Source organism: Acanthochromis polyacanthus, chromosome 4 (assembly GCF_021347895.1).
Source record: "Acanthochromis polyacanthus isolate Apoly-LR-REF ecotype Palm Island chromosome 4, KAUST_Apoly_ChrSc, whole genome shotgun sequence".
Lineage (NCBI taxonomy): Eukaryota > Metazoa > Chordata > Actinopteri > Pomacentridae > Acanthochromis > Acanthochromis polyacanthus.
This window is the reverse complement of record NC_067116.1, coordinates 4,685,379-4,713,317: the sequence shown is the minus strand read 5'-3', so window position 1 is coordinate 4,713,317 and position 27,939 is coordinate 4,685,379. Positions and strand designations below refer to the sequence as shown.

At 42.8% G+C, this 27,939-nt stretch overlaps 2 protein-coding genes and 1 long non-coding RNA gene across 3 annotated transcripts; 1 reads left to right on the top strand and 2 right to left on the bottom strand.

The window, feature by feature from the left end:
• Positions 1–21: 21 nt before the first annotated feature.
• On the top strand, positions 22–10,358 carry LOC110970234 (uncharacterized). The gene is made up of 10 exons (XM_022220486.2): positions 22–197; positions 1,749–2,409; positions 2,764–3,004; positions 4,006–4,079; positions 4,158–4,201; positions 4,309–4,517; positions 6,563–6,801; positions 7,031–7,153; positions 8,224–8,407; positions 9,833–10,358. Exons 2-10 carry the CDS (start codon positions 1,762–1,764, stop codon positions 10,099–10,101), a joined length of 2,031 nt encoding a protein of 676 aa, XP_022076178.1. The 5' UTR covers positions 22–197; positions 1,749–1,761; the 3' UTR covers positions 10,102–10,358.
• On the bottom strand, positions 10,346–24,849 carry LOC110970235 (ELAV-like protein 1). The gene is made up of 8 exons (XM_022220487.2): positions 24,690–24,849; positions 23,839–23,900; positions 22,648–22,719; positions 21,956–22,124; positions 19,103–19,206; positions 18,441–18,594; positions 17,223–17,448; positions 10,346–11,145 (listed from the first exon to the last, which is right to left on the bottom strand). Exons 2-8 carry the CDS (start codon positions 23,872–23,874, stop codon positions 10,827–10,829), a joined length of 1,080 nt encoding a protein of 359 aa, XP_022076179.1. The 5' UTR covers positions 23,875–23,900; positions 24,690–24,849; the 3' UTR covers positions 10,346–10,826.
• Positions 24,850–24,914: 65 nt separating this feature from the next.
• On the bottom strand, positions 24,915–27,821 carry LOC127533732 (uncharacterized). The gene is made up of 2 exons (XR_007941479.1): positions 26,804–27,821; positions 24,915–25,482 (listed from the first exon to the last, which is right to left on the bottom strand). It is a non-coding gene; the product is annotated as an uncharacterized LOC127533732 (long non-coding RNA).
• Positions 27,822–27,939: the final 118 nt, after the last annotated feature.

The window sequence follows — 27,939 nt, the reverse complement described above, 5'->3', positions numbered from 1 at the left end:
CAGCTGTTTCCGTCCACCACAAGAGAAAGTCTGAAGGGGAGTTTATTTTTAACCCGTCGGCTTCAAACTCTTTCCTGTACTGACTCTTTCTCCTCCGGTCGCCATGGAAACGTTCAGTCTGTTACTTAAAACTGGAACCAGTAAAAGCAGCAGCTCAGACTGGAAACAGAACCCGGACCAGCAAAGACCATCATCAGGTGAGAGTTTATCCGTCTGACAGCAAATCAAAACGTTTAGTTTTTATTCAGTTTGTTTTATGTGTTTTTACTCTATTTCTTTAAATTAATTTTACGTATTTAAGTATAATTTAATAAATTTATCTTCATTTCCTTCATTTATTTTATCTCATTTAATAGTGTTTTTATTTAGTTCAGTTCTATTTTTATTAACTCGACTTTATTTATATCACACATTTAAAAAGGTTCATCTGTGAGGAAATAAACGGTGAGATAAACGCCGACGTGTTTCTGATCTGATGAGACCAAACTGACCGCTCTGTTTGGGATCACCACACAGTCCCACGATTTTATGAACACTCCCACTTTTATCCATGTGCTAACAGAACTGCACCAGGGTTTTCTAATCATCAGGGGTGTCCAACATGAGGCCCGTGGGCCAAAAGTGGTCCTCCAGAGGGTCCAATCCGGCCCTCAAAGAGTAAAAATTCCAGAGAAGACATTAACTGCAGATTGTAAATTAGTAAAACTATAAATTTAAAATCATTTCTAGATCATGACAAGTTGTTTGGATCAGAAAGTAAAATATTAGATTGTTCTTTTGTTGTCTCAGTTTTGGAATGTTTTGTTTTGTTCTTGTTGTTTTTGTCTGACTTTTGTCGTTTGTCTCATGTTTTTGTCATTTTGTGTTTTTCTTATATTTGTTGTTTTGTGTTTTGTTTTTTTCCCCATTTGTTGCTTTGTAACTTTTCAAACTTTTTGTCTCTTTTTTGCTTTGTTTTGTGTCGTTTGTCTCTTTTTTTTTTGGTGTTTTGTGTCTCGTTGTTGGAGTATTTTGTCTTCTTTTTGTTATTTTTGCCTTTCCATTAGTGAGGTATGGAGGGTTGTTAGTGCCTGAACGGTAAATGTTGGTTTAACGTTCTCATCAGAACATCAAAGCTTTAATTCTGTTTAAATCTGACATCCAGTTTCTTATTCTCTTATTCTTATTCATCCTATTCTCTCTCGCTGACTCTTTTTTAATCTTTATATATGGTTTTTATTATCTTTTTGTTGTATTTGTTTTTCCTGCCTTTCCAGAAAGGCGCTTACAAATAAAATGTATTATTATTATTATTGCTACTGTTCTCGTGTGGTGGAGATGTCTGATTTGATCCCTCCTCTTTATAGCCAATTATTCCTTTAATTGCTCATTGATTTATTGGGCTATTGGTCTCAGGGCTGGAGGGGCCGTAGACCTGAACTGTTCAGTGAATAAAAACAGCTGGAAATGCAGCAGCCTGTTGCTGTCTGGTAAAAATGATCCAATCAAAACACCTTTAAGTTCAGAATCTTCCTGGATTTCTGTCTTTTTGCCAACATTCAGTTAATTTGATGAAACCCCACATTAAAGATGTTAAAGATTTCTTTGAGGTTCAAAAAAATCAGAGAATTCTTTTTTAGTTTCTGCCATTTTGCTGGAAGGTTTTATGGTTCAGAGTCAGATTTAGTTTGAAATGTGTGATTAATGAATAAATAAAATGGTTGTTTCTGAATAGTTTCTGTTTCTTTGCCCTTCTTCTGGCCTGGCAGGAGAACAGAGAGGATGATGGGTAACGTAGTGAAGAAAGTTCATGAATTCGCTCGTAGCTCGCTGTGGCGTTCTGGCAGCGTTCAGGACGTGGAGCCGCCTCCAGAGGGCCGACTGCTGCGGGAGCTGGAGGAGCTGCAGGAGGTGGAGCTGTGGCGGCTGCACTGGTGTCTGAGCCAGAACCTGCAGCCCGACGTCCCGCCCATCCCGCCGCACTGGCTGCACTCCGCTGATGCCTGCAGCACCGCCAAGACCATGGTGAGGTGCTACCAGGAGGACGGGGCGCTGGTGATGCTGGCTGCTGCCCGCGCTCTGATTGGTCACGATGATCAGGACCGCCACCCACACCACACCGCCGGCCCTGCCTGGTCCAGACCGGCTCTGACACCTAATCCAGACTTCATAAAGAGTCAGCGCCGGAGGCTGATCAGCCGAATCCAGAGACCCGGTCAGCTCCTGGAGACGCTGCTGAAGGACAGCATCCTGAACACCACCAACACCGAGGCTGTCAGCATCTACGCCTCCCGCCAGGACAAGAACCGGGCCCTGGTGGACCTGGTTCTGAGGACAGGGGTTGAAGCACAGAGGCTGTTCTGCCAAGCCCTCAGCCAATCAGAGCCATTCTTAATTCAAGAGCTGCAGGATCGTCAAATCAGGAGCCAGGTTTGTAGTCCATGTGACTTCATCACAATCTCAAGTGCAACACATCTGTTTACTTCACTTTATTTTCTGGTAATCTTTGTAGTTTTTAGTATTAGTATGCAATCACTTTACACACTTAAGACACTTTACACAAACACTTTTTGAAACTTACATTTTGTACTTCGCAATTTGTAATTTATAATATTTGTTGTTCCTATTTTACTGCTAACCTCTGTGTCACGGTGTGTTTTCCACTAGCCTTTGTTTATTATTTATTGTACTATGGCAAAATAATGTCCTCCGATTTGAAAAAAGTACATCTCATCTCATGATGTCAGGACCGTGATGTCATCAGCTGTTGTTTATATTTCTCAGAATGCCTCAGAGACGTCGGCCGTCATGGAGATGTTGGACCTCCTGGTCTCAGATGAGCTCCGGTTGTTCCAGTGGTTGGTCAGTGATCACATGACTGCAGAAGATGGCCATCTGATTGGTGGAGAACAGCTGCAGAACGCAGACCGGCCAACGACCGCGAGACTTCTGAAAGACCGACTCGGACCTGAACAGGCGGAAAGCGTCACCATGACAACGCTGCTGAAGATCTTCCCGTCGCTGCGTACGTCCAGACAACCTGAGCTAAGCTAACAGTTCCACTGCTAAGCTATGCTAACGGTTCCCCTCCAAACTAAGTTACACTAACAGTTCCCGTCTTCTACACGGTTCTCCCAGTCTTTGTGCTAAACTATGCTGACACATCCCTCTGTTGCCATTCTTTGAGCTAAGCTATGCTAACACCTCTCTCTGTTGCCAGTCTTTGAACTAAGCTACGCTAACACCTCCCTCTGTTGCATAGACTGTATATATAGTGGACGTAGCATCTGCCTCCAGAATTGAAGCCCACCCGGAAGTGTCAAAAACTTGCAATATCACGCCGTCCGCTAGGGTTGGCTCCAAAAAGCTTTTTCTCCATAGACCCCAATTCATTTTTGGAAAAAATAAAATTTGATAGACTGATGTTCTAAAGCTCAGGATTTTTTTCCCGTTAGTTTTCATGGTCAAAATGAGAGATCAGGTGGCCGATCTTAAAATAAATCAATACTGAATTTTAAATAAATCGTTAAAGTTGGTGGAGCCAGGGGGCGTGGCTATACTTGATAGACAGCAACAGAAGCCTCTGCGGTAAAATGTGGGCGGGATAAGAGAGTCCTCAGCCAATCCTGCCCCTAGTTGCTCTCCGGTCCAGTCTGTTTGATGACTCGTCACTGGCTCCAAAAAATCCAAAACGGCGACCAGGAAGTAGCAAAATCCGGGCTTCATTTTCTCGGCGTTGAAACCAACGGGTGACGTCACGGTTAGTTTACGCCTGCTCTATTGCCAGTCTTTGTGCTAAGCTATGCTAACATCTCCCTCTTTTGACAGTCTTTGTGCTAAGCTATGCTAACATCTCCCTCTTTTGACAGTCTTCGTGCTAAGCTATGCTAACACCTTCCTCTGCTGCCAGTCTTTGTGCTAAGCTAGGCTAACCTTGTTTTGAAACACAGACAAAACTGATTAGTAGCACAATGACTTTATTGATCCAGTGGCGTCAGGTGATGTGATGATGTCATCTTGCTGCAGGTGTCTGTCTGAAAGGAGCAGCAGTGACATCACAGGCCTCGTCTGACATCAGAGTGGAGACCAACGTACCGCCGGTAACAACCCATCTATGATGTCACTGTTATGCTGTCTGGTGGTTGGCTGTTGATTGATCACCTGTTTGTTCTGTTTAGGTTGAAATCACACCAAAGGTCCACGAGAAGAGCAACGTGTTCAGGTAACAGTCTGACTGCCACATATGGTTCCAATCAGAACCAGGACAGAACCAGGACAGAACCAGGCCTTGTGTGTGGTGCTGCAGTCTGATTGGTTGTTGTGTTGCAGGTTGTGTTGCCAGCAGCCCGCTGTGGTCCGCTGCAGTCTGACCGGGTTGCTGCTAGAGGGTTGCGGTGATCTTCTCTATCAGATGGTTCCGTGGGATTTGGACTTCTTGGCATCTAAAGGCCTGAGGCCGGCCGGGCCGCTGTTCAGGTTCCACCTGCTGTCCGGACGTTTCCACCGACTCCACCTGCCGCACAGCCGGCTGCCGTCAGGTCAGTGATCAGCTGAAGTACGAGAGCAGTAAAATACAGAAAGTTTCCCTAAAATAGGCACAACTGTTACAGAAAATTTCATCTTTTATCCATCCAGATTTTTAAAGAACAACTTGTCTCATAGAACTAAAGCATGGTGGTGGCAGCATCATGATGTGAAGCATGGTGGCGGCATCATCATGATGTGAAGCATGGTGGCGGCATCATCATGGTGTGAAGCATGGTGGTGGCATCATCATGATGTGAAGCATGGAGGTGGCAGCATCATGGTGTGAAGCATGGTGGCGGCATCATCATGGTGTGAAGCATGGTGGTGGCATCATCATGATGTGAAGCATGGAGGTGGCAGCATCATGGTGTGAAGCATAGTGGAGGCAGCATCATGATGTGAAGCATGGTGGTGGCATCATCATGATGTGAAGCATGGTGGTGGCATCATCATGGTGTGAAGCATGGTGGTGGCATCATCATGGTGTGAAGCATGGTGGTGGCATCATCATGATGTGAAGCATGGTGGTGGCATCATCATGATGTGAAGCATGGTGGTGGCATCATCATGATGTGAAGCATGGTGGTGGCATCATCATGGTGTGAAGCATGGTGGTGGCAGCATCATGATGTGAAGCATGGTGGCGGCATCATCATGGTGTGAAGCATGGTGGCGGCATCATCATGGTGTGAAGCATGGTTGTGGCATCATCATGATGTGAAGCATGGTGGTGGCAGCATCATGGTGTGAAGCATGGTGGTGGCAGCATCATGGTGTGAAGCATGGAGGTGGCAGCATCATGGTGTGAAGCATAGTGGAGGCAGCATCATGATGTGAAGCATAGTGGAGGCATCATCATGATGTGAAGCATAGTGGAGGCATCATCATGATGTGAAGCATGGAGGTGGCATCATCATGATGTGAAGCATGGTGGTGGCATCATCATGATGTGAAGCATGGTGGTGGCATCATCATGGTGTGAAGCATGGTGGTGGCATCATCATGATGTGAAGCATGGTGGTGGCAGCATCATGATGTGAAGCATGGTGGTGGCATCATCATGATGTGAAGCATGGTGGTGGCATCATCATGGTGTGAAGCATGGTGGTTGCATCATCATGGTGTGAAGCATGGTGGCGGCATCATCATGGTGTGAAGCATGGTGGCGGCATCATCATGGTGTGAAGCATGGTGGTGGCAGCATCATGGTGTGAAGCATGGTGGTGGCAGCCTCATGATGTGAAGCATGGAGGTGGCAGCATCATGGTGTGAAGCATAGTGGAGGCAGCATCATGATGTGAAGCACGGTGGTGGCAGCATCATGGTGTGAAGCATGGTGGTGGCAGCATCATGGTGTGAAGCATAGTGGAGGCAGCATCATGATGTGAAGCATGGTTGTGGCATCATCATGATGTGAAGCATGGTGGTGGCAGCATCATGGTGTGAAGCACGGTGGTGGCATCATCATGGTGTGAAGCATGGTGGTGGCAGCATCATGGTGTGAAGCATGGTTGTGGCATCATCATGATGTGAAGCACGGTGGTGGCAGCATCATGGTGTGAAGCATGGTGGTGGCAGCATCATGGTGTGAAGCATAGTGGAGGCAGCATCATGATGTGAAGCATGGTTGTGGCATCATCATGATGTGAAGCATGGTGGTGGCAGCATCATGGTGTGAAGCACGGTGGTGGCAGCATCATGGTGTGAAGCATGGTGGTGGCAGCATCATGGTGTGAAGCATAGTGGAGGCAGCATCATGATGTGAAGCATGGTTGTGGCATCATCATGATGTGAAGCATGGTGGTGGCAGCATCATGGTGTGAAGCACGGTGGTGGCAGCATCATGGTGTGAAGCATGGTGGTGGCAGCATCATGGTGTGAAGCATGGTGGTGGCATCATCATGATGTGAAGCATGGTGGTGGCAGCATCATGGTGTGAAGCATGGTGGCAGCATCATGTCATGCTGCTGCCACCACTTTCAGGCTGAATCTGCTGGTGTGTCTGGAGTTGTTTACTGGTCAGGTGAAGGAGTCTTAAAGTGTTTCTGTCCTGCAGGTGGCGGTAAATGCTCCATGTCTGTCGCTCACGTCACCGGGGACTGTGTGGATTTCATCACACCTGGTCAGGTGACCGACAGTCACCTGATCGTTGACATCTCCGGCTTCTCTTGTTTCGGTCTGGTGGAGTCGGTGGAGTCCGGCGGAGCGATCCATGGCCTGGTGCTGCTCTTCTCTCAGCCCGCCTCCTCCAAGCTGTACGTCCTGCTGCTGCCCAGGAACATCTGCCTCTCTCAGGTAAACAGGTCCCGCCCACAGACAGGTAAACAGGCCCTGCCCACTGACTAACAGGTATCCTCTGAGAGTTAATGAACATAAAACCTCATCATAAAAACTGAGTTATTTGTTGCTCTTTTTCTAATTGGTCAAAGAATCTGTTAAATGTGAAACTTTGAAGCAGCTTGTAGACTAGCAGGAGTCACCAGGTGTGGACTGTTTCTGATCACCTGTCTGGTCTGATGTGCAGGTGAGGAAGGAGTGGAAGCGTCGGATTGGGGCGGAGTACGTGGAGACGATACCCAACTGCGAACTGATCCCAAATCAGACGTACAAGCTGTATGGAGAGCCGGTCACTGGCATCCAACCAGAGGTAAGGGCCCCGTCACTGAGGGGAGGGGCTCCGTCACTGAGGGGAGGGGCTCCGTCACCGAGGGGAAGGGCTCTGTCACCTAGAGTGCCTGTATATCAGAGTGGCAACATGACGGGTCCAAAAAATTTTGGTCACGTGATCTATGGGCGCCATTTTGTTTCCTATTCATGAACGCCGGGTTTTCCTGTTAACATTGTTTACACCGCAGAGAGTAATTCTCGGTCCTTTATCACTTCCTAAATACCTGAAAAATGACGGGCTGTTGTGCCTTTGGGTGCACAACTCGATCGGAGAAGGGATCACACATGTTTAGATTTCCCAGTAATAGTGAAAGAAGGAAACTGTGGGAAAATAAAGTCCGGAGAGTGGGATGGAAACCGACTTCATCATGGTTTTTGTGCCAGGTTAGTCCCATGTATGTACTTTCATGTTATGATGTATGGGTGAATGACAGAAAAGTTTGATGTGATTTTAGGCAGTTGTGGTTATTTTGACTTTGACCATTTTCATGCATGGGGATGCATGAAATACGGGCCACTGAAGATTAACGGGGTAACCCGTTAAACTTCAGCGGCCCGTATGTGCAAACGTATTTTGCTAAATTGACCGAAGCAGCAAACTGATAGAAACATTATACACCCATGGAAAGCTTAGATTCTCATGAATCCGCCGGTATAAACCACTTTCAGATGTGATTACCACAGCGGGTAATATAAACACATTTGTCCAACAAACAGCAAATAACCTAAACAGCACAACTCACCTTTGAAGGCTCAAAACTAGTCACAGATGAAAATATTCCACTAAAAACGGTCATAATCCAACCTTGGACATCCAGACAAAACAAGCAAGTAAAATATTTTGTCCAAAACATGTCTTGAAATCAGTAAGCAACCCACAAATAGCTGGTTTTCGTGAATGTGCACCTCGCGCTGCGCGTCCCATATTGAGTGAATGGAAACAAAATGGCGTCAAATCCCCAGTTGTCGCCACTCTGATATACAGGCACTCTACTGTCACCAACAGTTCTGTTTCTTTAGATTTATACCCATTTGTTATTTTGATTTCAGATTTCCAAGTTCATCAACTTCAGCGACTACAACAACTTCCTGCCGTCATTCGAAGTGCAGCTTCCTGCCGGCGTCACCATGGTGAAGCTGCAACTGATGAGTCATGTGACTCCACACCGTCTGATTAGCTGGCTGTTCGGCCCTAAAGAATCTGACGTTTGGACCAGAGACATCACCCTGAGCGGTACCTTTAGACACCTGTTTACCTGTAGACACCTGTTTGCCTTTAGGTAGTCTCACAAAAGTGAGTACACCCCTCATGTTTCTGCAAATATATAATTCTATATTTTCATGGAACAAAACTGAAGAAATTACTTAACACAGCCATTATTGTCTAAGCCGCTGGCAACAAAAGTGAGTACACCCCCTAAGTGAAAATGTCCAAACTGGACCCAAAGTGTCCATATTCTGTGTGGCCACCATTATTTTCCAGCACTAACTTGTGGAGCGTGGAGCTTCACAGGTTTCCACTGGAACCCTCTTCCACTCCTCCATGATGACATCACTTAGCTGCTGGATGCTAGAGACCTTCCACACCTCCACCTTTCTTTTGAGGACACCTCACAGGTGCTCAAAATGGGTTTAAATCTGGAGACATGCTTGACCTCTCCATCACCTCCACCCTCGGCTTCTTTAGCGAGGCAGTGGTCGTCTTGGAGGTGTGCTTGGGTCATTATCGTGTTGGAATATAGTTCCTGCTTCAGCATGTCCCAGTACATGTTGGCATTCATAGTTCCCTTAATGAACTGGAGCTCCCCAGACCATGATACTCCCACCACCGTGCCTGACTGTTGTCTTTGTACTCCTTACCTGGTTGACACCATCTGAACCAAATAAGTTTGTCTTGGTCTCATCAGACCACAGGACAGGGTTCCAGTCATCCATGTCCTCAGTCTGCTGGTCTTTAGGAAGCTGTTTGTGGACTTTCTTGTGAATCATCTTTAGAAGAGGCTTCCTTCTGGGACGACAGCCATGCAGACGAATCTGATGGTCTAACCCCCACTCCTTCAACCTCTGCAGCGATGCCAGCAGCCCTCATACGTCTATTTTCCAAAGACAGCCTCTGGATATGACGCTGAGCACGTGCACTTGGCTTCTTTGGTCGACCATGGCAAGGTCTGTTCTGAGTGTCGCCGAAGCCGTCTTTATGTAGAGCAACAGCTTTTTTTTTCAGATCCTCAGAGTTCTTTGCCATGAGGTGCCACGTTGAGCTTCCAGTGTCCAGCAGGTAATTTGACACACCTGCTCGCCATTCACACCTGAGACCTTCTGGCACTAAAGAGTCGCACAACACCAGGAAGGAAAAACAGCTAACTGGGCCCAATTTGGACATTTCACTGAGGGATGTACTCACTTTTGTTGCCAGTGGTTCAGACATTTCTGTCAGTGTGGAGTTACTTTGAGGACAATAAATCTACAGTTGAACGACTACGTTACATCAGAACAAAGTGTCATTTCTTCAGTGTCTCATGATAAGATAGAATTAAATATTTGCAGAAATGTGGGAGGGGTGTACTCACTTATAGTGTATATTAGAATACACCTACATTACCTGTAGACACCTGTATTTCCTGTGTGGATCCGGTGTGAGCATGTTGTGTCTCTGCAGCACCAGTTCTGAGGTTGCGGTCGATGGATGCGACCCAGCAGCTGATCCAGGTCCTGGACTGTCTCCATTCGGAGGACCTGAAGGCCTTCCAGCGCCTGCTGACCCTGCAGTCCGACCCGATCCCCGTGTGTCGGCTGGAGGCGGCGGACAGAACCAGCACCGTGGACCTGATGGTCCAGAAGTACCGCGCTGAAGGAGCCGTGCAGGTAACAGAGGAGATCCTACGACAGCTGAACTACAACCAGTTGGCTGAGGAGCTGCTGAGCTGATCCAGAACCTTCCTGTTCATCAGTTTTATTGATACTAAGAAGCTTAATGTGGTTATTTGATGTCTTTGGGAGTTTTTTTACATGGCATTATTTATACTTATTGTTTTTATTTATGTTGCTGTTTTTACATTTCCATGAGTCAGTTCGGACTGAAATACTGATCAGGACGTTTGTTCTTAAGTACTTTGTGTTCTGATGGATTATTTATGTATTTATTTCTCAGTGATGAATAAAAACACACCAGTAGTTTCCATGAACAGATTTATTACTGAATAAACATCACAATGAAGCTGCAATACAAAAATAAAATCCAAATGAAAAAGGTCACAGTTACCTGTTCACCTGCTGCTGTTTACAAGAGAGCAGAAGCCCCGCCCCCTGACTGCTTATTGGCCCAGACAGCTGTCAATCAACACTGAAAGCTCACATGCTGCTTTTCACATTTTCATGAATAAACCGTTGAAACGGACTGCGGCTGCGACCGTCTGTAGAACCAAACGCTTCACTTTAACGTTCCACAAAACACAAACCCAACATCAGAACCGGTTCCGTTTCAGCAGCTGTCAATAACCCCGTCGGCCCGCCCTCAGGGACCGGCAACCCGACGTAATAAAGAAACCGAGCATGCTCAAAAGAAAATCAACTCCAACTGAAAACTGACAAACATAAACTACGACAGTTCAGTGCCCCCCCCCCCCCCGCCCGCTGGCTCCGCCCACAGCCCTCTACTTGTGTCCCTTGCTGGTCTTGAAGGAAACCTGCAGCACCTTGTCGCCCAGCCGGTATCCGTTCAGGCTGTGGATCGCCATGGCGGCCTCCTCGTAGTTCGTCATGGTGACGAAGCCGAAGCCTTTGCACTTGTTTGTGTTGAAGTCTCGGATCACCTTCACGTTGACGACGGCGCCGAACGGCCCGAACATCTGCCACAGGATGGCCTCATCGGCGTCCTGGCCCAGGTTGTAGATGAAGATGCACCAACCCGAGGACGAGTTCCCTGAGACTCCGCCCCCTCCGCCCATGTGGTCGACGCTCATCGGAGAAAACCTGCAAACACCAGACGGAATGTTTCAGTCGTCAGACGGGTCGTGTGGGCCGTCAGACAGGTCGTTTGAACCAGAGGTGTCAAACTCATCTTAGTTCTGGTTCCACATTCAATTTGATCTCAAGTGGACCGGACCAGGAAAATCACAGCATAACAACAGACGAATAACCACAATTCTAGATTTTTTGTGCAAAAAAGGTATGTTCTTTTTCAAAACATCATGAAAAATCTGAAATTTCTGAAGAAAAATAAGTGAAGTTTCATCCACATTCATCCTCAGTTTATCATTTCCACATTACAACTTCCAGATCACAGAGTGTCTACAAAGGAACAACATTTAGTCACCTGGAACTGAACCACAGAGGACTTTACTTAAAGACAAAAACAACAAAAACAAGACAAAATATTACAAAAAATGAGACACAAAAGGACCAAAATGAGAAACAAAATGACAAAAAATGAGAGAAACGACACGAAACAAAACAAAAAGAGACAAAAAAGTTAAAAAATACGGACAAACGCCAAAAATAATACAGAACAACAAACAAAGCAAAACACAAAAATAAGAAGAAACATAAGCGAGGCAAAAAGGAAACACAAAACAACAAAACATGAGGCAAAAACAAGTCAGACAAAAGACAACAAATTACAAAAATATGAGACAAAAAATGAGACAAACGACATGAAACAAAACAAAAAAGACAAAACATTAGACCAAAAACGTACAACGCGCCAAAAAATGGACAAACGACAAAAACAAGACAAAAAATGACAAAAGCGAGAAATGAAACCACAAAAATACAGACAACATAAAGGAGACAAAAAAACCTAACCATATATTGTGAGCTTCAAGCAAGGTATACGTCTCATATATTTTGTATACCAGACCTCTCTATGTGAAAAAGTTCTTCAGACCAGCTTTTCATATTGGCATTTCCTGGTCAAGAGAGATCATTTGGTCCTCAAAAATGGTTCAGTTTGGTAGGATACAACATAAAGTAAGTATCAAAGCATGACTAGTACTGAAAATGTTATTCACAGCCGTGCAGTAATGTCCCAAACATTGGTCGTTAGCAAAAAATGACTATTTTTGAACTAAAATTTCAGATTGTGGACAAGGTTGTACAAGTTTCATACTTAGCAAACTTTTTAATCTTCATCTTAACTTTAAAAAAAAACTACTAAAGAACTTTGGTTCTGCTTGTCAACATATTGACAATGAGGCACAAAGTGTACAGGGGTAGACGTTTTTGACTAGCTGGTGGTTCCTTACAAATTACAACCTAAACACAAACGAGACGATCAAATGTGACTAAATTGAACATATCAGAGACATGAAAGTTATTTAGACAACATTCTTTGACTTTGATCTCCACAAGTACTAGGACCTTCTCCTGTGACTCTACTTAGTTCACCTTCAAGTGCAGCTTTAGCCCTTTCCATTTTTTTGACAAGTGTGCTTTCCTTTTAGGTACACTTAGCTTGTGAACATGAGCTTCCTTTATTGGAGAGCATCCAATAGCAGGAACTGACTGATCAATGTCAGTTCACTAGACTTACCAGCATCCTCAAATGTTGGTCTTCCTCACTTGCACAGTGACTGCTTTCCATGCTTTCATGCAAGAATTCTCCTTACCTCACAATTTCAACACAATTCCATCCCTGGCTTAATAGCACTTGCTGCACAGATTTTACCATGTCTATTGTAATAACACGAAGACTACTTCTTATTGGCTTTTTGTGGATGTTTCCAGGATCTGCACTTTTTTTTGGATAATTTTCATACCTGTTTACAAAATGTTCATAATGATGCAGACATATTTCACCAGTCAGGTCTATTTCATTCAAACCAGTACGCATTCTTAAAAGAGTTTGATTATCAGACAAATCTGCCAGGGCCAGCCTCCTAACTTTTCTTGTGTATACTGTCTTGTCACTGTTTTAAGAAGTTTCTCTATCTGACATATAGATGACATCTTTATTGTTTGTAATGCACTACCACCACCAGCTACTCTCCATGCTCTACCCAAACAACACTAGTTTCAGCTAAAGCGCCGGCTTTCTCTGAAGTTAGCATGCAAAGCAAACTAGTCTTCTAGCACATGCACATTCACAACCACCACCTGAAAAAAAAGAATTTTAAACATTTCAAAATCTGATGGGATATAAGCAAAACATAAGAACATATATGATTTGTTCACTATGTTTCCAGCACCACCTGAAAGACAAAAACGTCCTTATTGGTATAAGCTGTGGAGAATGAATACAGCAAGAACCAAAGTTCATTTTCAGTTTTTCTGTAAGGTTTCATGTGAATCTTCAAACCTACAAAATTTCAAAAATGTGCCACCTTGTCCACATGGAGTAATTTCAGCCTAAATATGGTGAATTTTGACAAACAACCTATGATTGACAGTTTCCCCAGCCCTCCCGAGGCACATTTAGTGTCTCATAAATGTATCAAAAATTGCTTATGACCCAGACAACAAAATCTGACCTATCCTGACCAAGCAGAGTGATGTTAAGTACCTTCTTCTTCTTTTCCTTTCGGCTTTTCCCTTCAGGGGTCGCCACAGTGAATCAATTGCCTCCATCTAACCCTGTCTTCTGCATCCTCTTCTCTCACACCAACTACCTTCATGTCCTCTTTAACCACATCCATAAACCTCCTCTTTGGTCTTCCTCTAGGCCTCCTGCCTGGCAGTGGGAAACTCAGCATCCTTCTACCAATATATTCACTCTCTCTCCTCTGGACATGTCTGAACCATCTCAGTCTGGCCTCTCTGACTTTATCTCCAAAGCCTCTAACATGTGCTGTCCCTCTGATGTACTCATTCCTGATCCTATCCATCCTGGTCACTCCCAAAGAGAACCTCAGCATCTTCAGTTCTGCTACCTCCAGCTCTGCCTCCTGTCTTTTCCTCAGGGACACTGTCTCCAGACCAAACAACATGGCTGGTCTCACCACAGTTTTGTAAACCTTTCCTTTCATTTTAGCTGAAACTCTTCTATCACACATCACACCTGACACTTTTCTCCAGCTGTTCCAGCCTGCCTGTACACGCTTCTTCACCTCTTTTCCACACTCTCCATTGCTCTGGACTGTTGACCCCAAGTACTTAAAATCCTCCACCTTCTTGATCTCTTCTCCCTGTAACCTCACTCTTCCACTTGGGTCCCTCTCATTCACACACAGATACTCCGTCTTGCTGCAGCTAACCTTCATTCCTCTCCTTTCCAGGGCAAACCTCCACGCCTCTAGCTTCTCCTCCACCTGTTCCCTGCTCTCACTACAGATCACAATGTCATCTGCAAACATCATAGTCCATGGAGACTCCTGTCTAACCTCGTCTGTCATCCTGTCCATCAGCATAGCAAACAAGAAGGGGCTCAGAGCTGATCCCTGATGTAGTCCCACCTCCACCTTGAACTCCTCTGTTACTCCTACAGCACACCTCACCACTGTCTTACAGTCCTCATACATGTCCTACACCACTCTAACATACTTCTCTGCCACTCCAGACTTCCTCATACAAAACCACAGTTCCTCTCTGGGCACCCTGTCAGAAGCTTTCTCCAGATCTACAAAGACACAATGCAGCTCCTTCTGACCTTCTCTGTACTTCTCTATCAACATCCTCAAAGCAAATATTGCATCTGTTGTACTCTTTCTTGGCATGAAACCATACTGCTGCTCACAGATGTTCACCTCTGCCCTTAGCCTAGCTTCAACTACTCTTTCCCATAGCTTCATCGTGTGGCTCATCAGCTTTATTCCTCTGTAGTTGCTACAACTCTGCACATCTCCCTTGTTCTTAAAGATGGGCACCAGCACACTTCTCCATTCCTTGGGCATCTTCTCACTATCTAAGATCCTGTTGAACAACCCAGTCAGAAACTCTACTGCTACCTCTCCGAGACACTTCCATACCTCCACAGGTTTATCATCAGGACCAAGTGCCTTTCCACTCTTCATCCTCTTCAATGCCCTCCTCACTTCATCCTCACTAATTTTTGCTACTTCCTGGTCCACAACAGTCACCTCTTCTACTCTTCGTTCTCTCTCATTTTTCTCATTCATCAACTCTTCAAAGTACTCTTTCCATCTTCCCATCACACTATTGGCACCTGTCAACACACTTCCATCCTTATCCTTTATCACCCTAACCTGCTGCATGTCCTTCCCATCTCTGTCTCTCTGCCTTGCCAACCTATACAGATCAGTCTCTCCCTCCTTACTGTCCAACCTAGAATACAAGTCATCATAAGCCCCTTGTTTGGCCTTTGCCACCTCTACTTTCACCTTACGCTGCATCTCCCTGTACTCCTGTCTACTCTCTTCAGTCCTCTCAGTGTCCCATTTCTTCTTAGCTAACCTCTTTCTCTGGATCCACTCTTGCACCTCCTCATTCCACCACCAAGTCTCCTTATCTCCTTTCCTACCAGATGACACACCAAATACTCTCCGACCTGTCTCCCTGATCACATTTGCTGTAGTTGTCCAGTCATCTGGAAGCACCTCCTGACCATCCAAAGCCTGTCTCAACTCTTTCCTGAAAGTCATACAACACTCTTCCTTTTTCAGCTTCCACCATTTGGTCCTCTGCTCTGCCTTTGCCCTCTTCATCTTCTTCACCACCAGGGTCATCCTACACACCACCATCCTATGCTGTCTGGCTACACTCTCACCTGCCACTACTTTGCAGTCACTGATCTCCTTCAGATTACACCGTCTACACAAGATGTAGTCTACCTGTGTGCTCCTACTTCCACTCTTATAGGTCACCCTATGTTCCTGCCTCTTCTGGAAGAAAGTATTCACTACAGCCATTTCCATCCTTTTTGCAAAGTCAACCACCATCTGTCCTTCTGCGTTCCTCTCCTGGATACCAAACCTGCCCATGACCTCCTCATCATCTCTGTCTCCTGCACCAACATGTCCATTGAAGTCTGCACCAATGACAACTCTCTCACTTCTAGGGATGCTCTGCATCACTTCATCAAGGTCCAACCAGAATTTCTGCTTCTCCTCCAGCTCACATCCTGCCTGTGGAGCATACCCACTAACAACATTGAACATCACACCTTCGATTTCTAGCTTCAGGCTCATCACTCGATCTGACACTCTTTTTACCTCCAGGACATTCCTAACAAACTCCTCCTTCAAGATAACTCCTACTCCATTTCTCTTCCTATCTACACCATGATAGAACAACTTGAACTCTGCTCCTAAACTTCTAGCTTTACTACCTTTCCACCTGGTCTCCTGGACACAGTTTGTCCACCTTCCTCCTCTGCATCATGTCAACCAGCTCTCTACCTTTTCCTGTCATAGTTCCAACATTCAAAGTCCCTACTCTCAGTCCGAGACTCAAACACACCTTCCTCCCCTCCTTCTTCGACCAACAGTCGTCCATTTTCCACCGGCACCATGTAGGTCGACAGCACCAATGGCAGTCATTGTTAACCCGGGCCTCGACCGATCCGGTATGGAAGTCATACATTTGATTCGCATGTTTGATTTGGCCAAAGTTGTACGTCGGATGCCCTTCCTGCCACAACCCTCTGTATTTATCCGGGCTTGGGACCGGCACAATAAGACACTGGCTTGTGTCCCCTTGCGGCTACATTAGAAATGTTAAGTACCTAATAAATGCATTTCATTTTGGAGCTTATTGTAATCTCATGCACTTTTTAAATGGTTGTGCCTCAACAGATTTTCATCATAACACTTGTCTGACCACTTTACTTTTATGCATCTATATACATTTAAAAGAACTTGAAAATTTGAAGAAGATATATTGAGTACTTCCTGAGTTATTAGGGTTTGAAATCATCAAAAAAATGAAAGACGGATTTTAAAAATTAAGGCCCCCCCCCCCCCAAAAAAAAAAAAAAAAAAAAAACAGGCTGTAAAATGAAAACCAGTGAGGCTGTAACTTTGGGTTTCTCAATCATTTTTACCCTTCTGCAGAATAACAAAAAAATGAAGACAATCTGAGATGGTGGTACAACCATCTTTTGTCTATGTGTTATGGAATGACCCCTATCAGTTTTACAAACTAACTAATCCGATTACCTGAATCGCTGCGCCTGATGGTGGACGGGGCCTCCGAAGCGCCGCGATTGGCCGTGGTACATCTGTGACATCATCTGGGAGTTCCTGGCCTGGTTGGGGTTGGCGGCGAACTTGACCGTGATTGGCTCGGAGCTGCCGGGGGGCGTGTGTCCGTTCAGGTGTTTGACGGCATCCTCGGCCTCGGCACGCTTATCGAAGCGGATGAAGGCCACGCCCCGAGACAGACCTAAATGACCAATCAGAGAGCAGCGGGCAGTGAGGGCGGGGCCAGCGGTCACACTGGAAAACATGCTCCTCTCAAAACAAGAAAAAAAATTTTTTTTAAGGAACTTTTACCGTGAAATAAGTGAAAAAAATCTGCCAATAGAACAAGTGAAAAATGGCTGGTAAGATTTCTTGAAATATATTTAGAATATTGGGATCTTAAAATTAGTTGGAAAAACTTACTTTAAGCTTTATTTTACCAGGATTGTCAAGTTTTGGTGTCTTAACCCTCCTGTTGTCCTTATTTACGGCATGAACAAAAAAACTGTTCCTTTGTCTGAAAAAAATCCAAAAATTCAGCAAAAAAAATGCCCCAAAATTTATAAAAACTTGCAAAATCTTCAGGAAGAAAATTCCTTGAAGGTTTTCCTTAAATGTTGTATTTTTAAAAAATCCCCAAATTTGGCAAGAAAAAAGTAAAAATCTAACAATTCTAAATACGTCTTTTAAAAGAAACAAATAAAATCTTCCAAAAAAATCCTAAAAATATCTGAAGTGATTCCATATATATAATCAGTAAAAGTTCTAATATTTTATTTAAGAACATTCGGCAAAAAAGGCTCCTTTTTTCCTGAATGTTCTCAAAGAAATACTTTAAACATTTCTTTTTTTTCCACTAAAAAAAATGTTCAAAAATTTCCCAGAAAATTTTGAAATGTGGAAGTTTTCACTGTGAAAAAATAAATATATTTTTCCACATTTTGAAACTTTAAAACAGGTCGATTTTGACTCGCAGGACGACATGAGGGTTAAAACAAGATAATTTCCAGACTGTTTGACTTAACATATTTAAGATGCGTTGTCCTAAAACAAGTCCCTCCTTCTGCTGAAACGTCTCTTGTTAAGTGAATTTATCTTAAATCAAGTGGGATGAGACACTTAGACTAAAACTAAGACAAACGGACTTGGTGAGATGTGTAGTTTTAGCAGTGAATGACTGAGTGCGTGCAGTACCGGAGGCCTGGTCCACCAGAACCCTGGAGTTGATGATGTGTCCGTAGTGGGAGAACATGTCCTCCAGGTCCTGCTGGCTCAGCGTCCTCGGCAGGCCGCTGATGTACAGGTTGGCGTCTTTGATGGTGTCCGAACTCGGCCGAGCAAACGAAACCTGCGGGAGGCGACAGGAAGAGTCTGAGCTCGCCGTCTTCACACGCAGACGGATTTCACAATAAAACATTCAACACTGAACAAAATCAAACAAACCGTTACATCCAGTGTTCAAATAAAATCCAAAAATATCCATTAAAGTATTTTAAATATTCAATGTAAAAAAACAGAACAAAAAAATAAACAGTTATCCAGATTTGTCCCAAACAAAACGAAAATAAAGACAAAATAAAAGCATCCAAACAGGCTCAGATCATTAGGCATGTGTCAAAATAAAAGCATTACTTTTGAAAATAAAGCTCTGACACTTTGTCTCACTGAACTGAAGAAAGTCACAGATTCAGTGTCAACACGTGTCCACGTTCAAAGCAAGAAAAGAAAAATGACAGCTTTAAAAATACCTTCATCCTTCAGACAGTTTGCAGGTGAGAGCGCCCTCTACTGTCCAGGGAACATAACACATCTATCAGGTGAGACAGGAAAATCACAGAGCTCCTGGGGCACGTTACCTTGATAGTTTTAGACTGTAGCCTCAGGCCATTGAGGGTACTGATAGCCCTCTCTGCATCACTAGGGTTAACAAAGTTAACAAAGCCGTAACCTAAACTGTGGCCTAGAGAAACACAAAGGAAAACAACAAAATAAAAGAACAAAACTGTCTGTTACAGCCGCCAGAGAAACAAACAAACAGAGTTCAAACTGAGTACAGAGTCCACACAGTGTCCAACAGCAGCCAGATTCTGAACAAACCCAGCAAACTCTGCAACACGCAAGTTACACGCCTTCAACACGCAAGTTACACGCCTTTCACAGCAACCAAACAGTTAGATTAAAGGACAAAACATCCAGATTGAAATGACAACAAAAGTCAGAGAAAAAAAGACAAGAACAAAAACAAGACAAAATATTACAAAACCAAACGACCAAAATGAGAAACAAAATGACAAATGAGACAAACGACACGAAACAAGACCCAAAAACTAAAAAAAACAACAAAAAAATGGACAAACACAATATACAATACAACAAATAAAGTGAGACACAAAAAAACACAAGCAAGACATAAAAGAAACACAAAACAATAGAGGTGAGAAATTAAACGACAAAAACTTGAGACAAGCGACAAAAGTCAGACCAAAACCGAAAATAGACAAAAGAATCTGATAAATGTTACAAAGCGACAAAAAATGGCCAAAGAAGACAAAAAACAACAAAACAAACAAAACAACAAAAAAAATAAACAAACAGAATAAACAAAATGAACAAAATGACACAAAATAACAAAAATAAGACAAAAACCCAAGCGAGGCAAAAGAGAAACACAAACAAACAACAGAAACAAGAAAGTATTACAAAAGTGAGACACAAAATGACAAAAAAACAAGACAAACGACACAAAACAAGAGACAAAATATAACAAAAAACAACACAAGCAGGACAAAAAAATACAAAAAAACAATGTACAAAACAATGAATAAAGTGAAACACAAAATGACAAAAAAACGAGAAACAAAATGTCAAACAGACAAAATATTACAAAAACAGACAAAATATTACAAAAATGAAACGCATAATGACAAAAGAACAATCTAGTATTTTACTTTAAGATCCAAACAACTTGTCATGTTCTAGAAATGATTTTAAATTTATAGTTTTACTAATTTATAATCTGCAGTTAATGTCTTCTCTGTAATTTTTACACTTTGAGGGCCGGATTGGACCCTCTGGAGGGCCACTTTTGGACCACGGGCCTCATGTTGGACACCCCTGGGTTAGAATGAAGCCACGTGTAAATGAGCGACACAAAGCTGCAGCTCAGGTGAATCTCTGAACACCTGCAGACGTTTGTCACTCTGAGGAAACATCGAATCGACAGTTTTCTGGATTTGTTCAGAAGAAAACCTCCACATGTTCAAACATTTGATCAGTTTTACAAACATCATCAAAGCCTGAAAAATAAAACGAAACAGGTGAAAACATTTTTAAAGCATCTGTACATCAAATATAAAAAAAAACTTTACCACAGGCTGGGCGATGTCACAATAATTACTTGTTATTAGTTTTACTTTATCAGCTGATATGTCAGGAATGTGAAATGATACGTGATGTCATCGCCCAGCCTGAACCAATCAGCATCAAGTACCTGTTAACACTCAGACTGTCATTAAACCTGGTGTGAAAAATAAAAAAGTATTACAACAACAACAACAACAACAACGTGGTGAGAAAGAAAAGAATCAAACAGCTCAGACAAAAAGTACAAAATCTTCCTAAAAACAAAAAACAGCAGTTTGTTAGAAAAAAAATGAAATAAAAACAAAAAAATCAGCTGATCGCCAGTGAAAAACCCAAAAATGAAAAAACAAAGAATCAGAGTACACAGAAAAGACTACAAACAGAGTAGGACTACTGATACTACTGCAAATAGTAGGACTATGAAGTAGGGCTGGCCCGAATAGTGGTTTCTGGCCTCCGGATATTTGGGCCCTATTAAAAGACGAATATCCAAATATTCGTTCCACCCCGTAACGAATATTTGGATCCATTCGTCTGGTCTCCCGGGTCCAAATGTTGCCTTCGTTTTGTCTTCAGTTAAACTGAAGAATTCCCAAACAGTGGAGGTCTTCAGCATCTTGTCTTGTGTTTATGCAACGAAGTGAAGCGTGACGTCAGAGTCGGCAGCTACCCGGTCATTCAGGTGGTGGTAAGAAACACGACTGGAGGAGCCGAGACGAGCCGAACACGACGGGATGAGCCGAAGTGGGCCGAAGGCGCAGGGAAGAGACGAGCTCTGAATATTTTTGTGTGGGGGGAGGAGGGGGTGATCACATAGACATATGTGTATATGTTTATGTGATCACAGGACGGGATGAGCCGATATGTGCCGAAGGCGGAGGGAAGACAGTAACGCCGCATATTCTTTCCGCCCGGTGACGTCCGACAGGGGGTGGGGGGGTGTGTGAATATTCGGATACCAAAATTAAAACCCAGATACCGCCGTAGCGAACAAATATTCGGATATTCGGGTCCAGCCCAACTATGAAGTACACATTTAATGAATTTAACTAGATTTAGTAGTTTCTAGTTGTACTCACTACACCTCAGGAGTACTGTGATGTGTGTACTAACATTACTACAGTACTGCATGGTCTGCTCAGCAGCACTGCAGTCTGATACTCGGTGGTACTGCAGTAGTACTGTAGTAGAAGTGTTGCAGCTCTAATTGTTCTGTGGTTTCGTCACACGTACTCAGCAGCACTGCAGTAGTACCACAGGAGTACTACGGCCGAGCTGCAGCAGTACTGCAGCCGTACTACTGCAGTACGTGGCTGCAGTACTGCAGTAGTACTGCAGGGAGTTACCTGCCACTTTGTCCCGGATGAGTTTGGCCGACTCCACGTCTCCCACGCTGCTGAACAGACTCCGCAGCTCGTCCTGACTCATGCTCTGCGGCAGGTAGTTCACGATCAGGTTGGTCCGGGCGTCCTCGTCCTCCATCATCTGCTCGCTGTAGCCGTTATCGTACAGCTCCTGAGGAAGTGACATCAGCAGCACCGTTATGACATCATCACCAACACACCTGAGAAGCTTCCAGCCTCCAGTCCATTCCAGTCTCAATCACAAAATGACAGAAAAGAGACACAAAACAACAAAAATGAGACACAAAATGACAAAAGCGAGACACAAAACAACAAAAATGAGACAAAAAATGACAAAAATGAGACACAAAACAAAAAAATGAGATGGAAAATGGCACAAATGAGGTATAAAATGACAAAAACGTGACAAAACGGCAAAAACAAGGAACAAAATTTTTAGTGTGTTTCACTGAGATCTGATTTAGTGTTTCCTTCGTTTTATATTCAGTCAAATCTGACAGTTTATCATGTTTCTACAGTTTATGTTTTTAAAGTTTATTCTTTTTTACAGTTTATTTTGTTTTTATAGTTTATCATGTTTTTACAGTTTCTGGCTGAAAATTTGACCATTTTGTTTTTTTTAAAATGCATTTTCTAAACTTTCTGGAGTTCTGAGGGTTAAAATGTGACGTCACCTTTCCAGAGGATCCTTTGGAGGAGTGCTGACCGTCTCTGACATCACTCTGAGACGACTGAACCTCACACACCTGAAACACACACACAGGTGTTACATCATCATCACACACACCTGAACAGAGTCAGTCTGAGGGAACTGAACACTTCAAGTTTTACTACAAATCCATTATTATCTGTCTATAAATGAATCCGTTTAAAAGCAGGTGAGAACAGCACAAAGCATCATGGGAATGTTGGTGGGTTTCAGCGTTTGTGGGTCACCATGACAACGACTCCTGTAGAGGTAAATGTTTACTGACAGTCTGCGGTTAAAGATGTTGATCAGGAAGAACTCCTGACATTATTTCAGTCTCTTTATTGATTAATCGATGATTGATAGAAAACTGAAGCCTTAACCCTCCTGTTGTTCTAATTCATAGGCACCAAAAAATATGGTTTCCTTGTCTGAAAAAAAATAAAAAAAATTCAGCAAAAAAATTTCCCAAATTTCTGAAAATTTGCAAAACCTTCAGGCAGAAAATTCAATAATTCCTTTCTTCCACTTTCTTTGACAAGAAATTTATTGTAAATATTTTTAAAAATAATTAAAACTCATCCACAAAAAATATCTAAAGTGATTACATATATATCAGTAAAACGTCGATTATATTTTCTTTAAGAACATTCACACAAAAAAATCCACCAAAATCCAGCAAAATTCACAAAAATGTCACAAAATGACAAAAAGAGACACAAAATGATACACACTGTCAAAAACAATAAAATAAACAAATCCTTTAAAGTTTCCCTTTAAAGTTCTATGAAAAAAAAACTTAAATTTGGCCGTTCTTGCAAATATTTTCAAAAAATGAGTCAAAATCTCCCCCGAAAATTCTAATAATATCTAAAGTGATTACATATGTATCAGTAAAACTTCTATTTTCTTTAAGAACATTTTGTCAATGTTCTTAAAGAAACATTTTTTGAATATTTCTTTTTTCTGCCAAAGAATTTTCAAAAATTTCCCAAAAATGTTGAAGATGTGGACATCAGAAGTTTTTTGTCACCACAGCTCGATGAAATGTTGTTTATTTTATTTTTGCTGTAATAAAAACAGTCGTCAATAAATATTTTCGATCAGATTTGTTTTAATGAATCGATCAGATCAATCACAGACACAATCTGATCAATACCGATCAATACTGACTCACCTTCAGGTACCTGATCTGTCCTCGTCTTAGGGCCATGGAGACGTTCAGGTGGATCGCTGCCTCTGGAAGAAAACAGCAGATTGATCAGTGATCAGGATATTAATCAATACACTCACGGTAGAGAATAATCAGTTTAATCAGAAGTGATCGAGACACAAAGCGACGAAAACGAAACACAAAATAAAAAACGAGACACAAAACGACAAAAATGAGACACAAAATAACAAAAATGAAATAAAAAATGACAGAAAGAGACAAAAAATGAGCCAAAATGACAACAAATAAATACAAAAATAACAAAAACGAGACACAAAACGATAAAAAATTTAATAAAAAATGACTAAAAAATGACAGAAAGAGACAAAAAAATGAGACAAAATTATATAATTGCTACTATTATAAAAACAATAATAGTACTTATGACAGCAATAACTATAATACCAAAAATAGTAGTAATAATAATAATAATAATAATAATAATAATAATAATAGAAACAATCGTTAGTTGCTGCAGCAGTTTCAACGTTAAAACGACAATTGAATGTTTAACGGTCTTAACGGTTTACGCTGAATGAACTGAGTTTCATCCTGCGGACAGACAGACATGAAAACAGGAGGACAGGTGAGGAGCTTTCAGGTAGAATCGCTGAAATATGAATGTGTGCAATGACAATAAAGCTCTCTGACTCTGACTCTGAACTGTGACGGTATCAAAGCTACAAACCGCTAAAAGCTGCTAGCGTTAGCCGCGTGTTAGCACCGCGCGCGAACACACGCAGGCTAAATGGCTAACGGCGCTGGCTCATGCTAACGCAGGAGCTAACTCTGCCGACCGACGTCTTCCTCCTTACCTGCACAGGTGGCCGCTCAGGTGACTCGGTCTGAATTCTGTCCTCTTTCGAGCCGTTGACAGACGCTGCGTCGATGCTAAGCTAAGCGGACACGTTAGCTGCGCCACACAAAGAAACAAATTCTCGCGGAATGAAGTCTCGCGGGAAGTCGTCTTCTTCGTGTGTTGGAACAAAATGAACAGCTGAGCGCCGCCTGCTGTAAAACTAAAAAAAGTATTAGACCACTCAATTTCTTGTTCATTTTAATTCCTGCTACAACTCAAGGTATATTTGTTTGGACAAATATAAAAATAACAACAAAAATAGCTCATAAGCGTGTAATTTCAGAGCTGATATCAGACATTTCCCATGGTTTTCTTGATAATCACCAAAATAATTTCAGTTTTTCCATCAATATAGAATAGAATAGAATAGAATAGAATAGAATAGAATAGAATAGAATAGAATAGAATATGCTTTATTGCCATTGTACAGTGCATGACGAAATTGGAAAGCTTCTCCTTTTCAGTGCAAGAAAATATTAAGAAATAGTGCAAAAATAGTCAGTTCCCAAGTATACATTACAAATAACAGTTAATATAAATATCTATGTCATTGTTCTGCCAAAAACAGCTTTTATGATTCCATGTTTTCTTTTCTGTCTGTTTTAGTCCCATGATACACACAGGAGTTAGTACTGATTCATAACCATTGTTCCTGATGTCTCTTCATGCTCTCCATCATCTTCTCATCACAGCAATTCATTCCTGTTGCAGTAATTGGACAAGGTACGTTTTATCCGTTTGTTTCCTGGCTATAAAAGACACAAGCAGAAACAAAAAATCAAGCCGTTTCTTCGTTTTTTCGTTTTGAACAACAAAAAAAAAACAGGAAACGGTTCGTTTTTTCGTTTTTTCGTTTTCATCCCCAAAATGAAAATACGACTCAATATTCCGTTTCATTGGTGGGCGGGGCTTCGGAGCCTGCCAGTGCACAATCAAGCTCCTGCCCATCACAATAAAGCTCTTGCGCTGGCGTTCATAGACAGACTGACTTTCATTGTATTGCCTGCCCCCACTGCACTTCCCCTAACTCTAAATCAAAGCAAGTCGTGTACACAGTAATGACAGTCATAACACCTTTGCTGACTGGACCTCTCTGAATTTTAGCTGAATACCCCTGGCTTAGAAGAAGAGGGACATGAGTCTAGAACTTCTAATGACCCAACATCAGTCAGTGGAGAAAAAATAAGAAAAAGAAAGCAAAGCTAAATGAAACTATTTCAGTGTTTTAATAAGCCTGTTGCTTGTCCTGTGAATACTGCCGCTTTAGGGAACACTGCAGCTGGAGATAAGGTTAACGTTTAGGAAAGGGAGCCTGATGAAGAGGAAACATCAGCTCTACCTGATGGAGAGGAAACATCAGCTCTACCTGATGGCAGGAGGAGGAGCTGCTGACGCTATAATGTCTATAAGTATCTAATTGGTAGTTTGAAATAAAGGAGCTGCTGCTGCGTGTGTGTGTGTGTGTGTGTGTGTGTGTGTGTGTGTCCGCGCGCGCGCACATGTGAGTGCACGCGCACATATATGAGAACCTGACCTGGCTTTGGTTTATGAGGTTGGAGTATACCCAGTAGAAAAAACTAGACTACACCACTGGTTATGACTGTCATTACTGTGTACACGACTTGCTTTGATTTAGAGTTAGGGGAAGTGCAGTGGGGGCAGGCAATACAATGAAAGTCAGTCTGTCTGTGAATGCCAGCGCAAGAGCTTTATTGTGATGGGCAGGAGCTTGATTGTGCACCGGCAGGCTCCGAAGCCCCGCCCACCAATGAAACGGAATATTGAGTCGTATTTTCATTTTGGGGGTGAAAACGAAAAAACGAAAAAACGAACCGTTTCCTGTTTTTTTTTTTGTTCAAAACGAAAAAACGAACCGTTTCCTGTTTTTTTGTTTTTTGCTCAAAAAAGAAAAAACGAAGAAACGGCTTGATTTTTTGTTTCTGCTTGTGTCTTTTATAGCCAGGAAACAAACGGATAAAACGTACCTTGTCCTTGTGGTTCTACATTTAGCATTTGATGAGTCAAGGCATGGTTCCAGTGTTCTGGTTCTCCATCCAGGCTTTAACTGACCTTGTCTAGTTGAAAAATCCAGTCATTGGAGGTAGGAGTTTTCCAGCTGATGGAAGAAGACTGTTTTCTAGAGTAGCCCCAAACATGACCTGATTCATTTGCCCTGTTCCACCCAGACTGAAACTACCCCAGATGGTCACTGATCCACCCCTATGTTTTACTGTAGGGGCAGACAGTCTGGTTTGGAGCTTCTCCAGGCTTCCTCCTAACCAGTAATTTGGCTGGAGTGGACATCAACTGAAAACTGGATTCATCCCTGAAAAGAACCTTAGAACAATCATGAACAGTCTAATCCTTGTGATCCCAGCAAAGAGTAACCAGGCTTTCCTCTGCCTTTCCTTGATGAAGGGTTCTTCCTGCCCTGTGTGACTTCAGACCAGCTTCAACAAGTCGCTTTCCAACTGTCCTTGCTGAACAAGTCCCATTTCTCCACAGTGTCCACTCATTTTTAAGGTTCCTGGGGGTCTAAGTACAATTCCTGACAGGAATGGATGAGTGACGGTCATCTGGTGATAACATTTCCTGACCAGCTAGCAGTTTAGTAGAACCATGTTGGGCTTGATTTTTCTTGGTGTAATGAACGGCTGTCTTGGAGATCTTCAGTTTTTTTCTCTACCTGTCTCTCAGTCATGATGGCTGCCTTTGTGGCTTCTCATTTAGTTTTAGACGTTATGAGAGAGCTGACAGCTTCTGAGTTGTGCCATTTTAAAAACGCTTACCAAAGTGTGATCTCACTTGTGTCTTAAGATACATTTATTTCTATGGCCCTAAAGTACTTCCATACCAAAGGGACCTTTGCATCATGAAGTCTAAAGTCACTGAACCTCTCGACTATGATGTTCTGGTTCCACGGAGCTGCAGGACTTCAGATTAAAAATGAACCATGTGAGTTAAAATGAGTCAGGAGCAGAAAACAGACAAGATGCATCAATATATTATCCAGGTAGTATCCAGGTGTTTTCCAGGTATTTTCCAGGTAGTATCCAGTATCTGCTTCATCACCTCTTCTTCCTCCTCTTCCTCTTCATCACCTCCTCCTCCTCCTAATCTTCCTCCTCCTCAGCTTCATCATCTCCTCCTCTTCATCGCCTGCTCCTCTATGACTCATAGCTCCGTGCTGTGATTGGCTCCTCGGT

Coding starts and splice junctions, on each gene's coding strand:
- LOC110970234 (XM_022220486.2), top strand. CDS start 1,762: ATGATGGGTAACGTAGTGAAGAAAGTTCATGAATTCGCTCGTAGCTCG. Junction 4,080..4,157: donor TGGAGACCAACGTACCGCCG/GTAACAACCCAT, acceptor TGTTCTGTTTAG/GTTGAAATCACACCAAAGGT. Junction 8,408..9,832: donor CAGAGACATCACCCTGAGCG/GTACCTTTAGAC, acceptor GTGTCTCTGCAG/CACCAGTTCTGAGGTTGCGG.
- LOC110970235 (XM_022220487.2), bottom strand. CDS start 23,874: ATGGCCCTAAGACGAGGACAGATCAGGTACCTGAAG. Junction 22,720..23,838: donor GACAGATCAGGTACCTGAAG/GTGAGTCAGTAT, acceptor TGTGTGTTTCAG/GTGTGTGAGGTTCAGTCGTC. Junction 19,207..21,955: donor CATCCGGGACAAAGTGGCAG/GTAACTCCCTGC, acceptor GTGTTTCTCTAG/GCCACAGTTTAGGTTACGGC.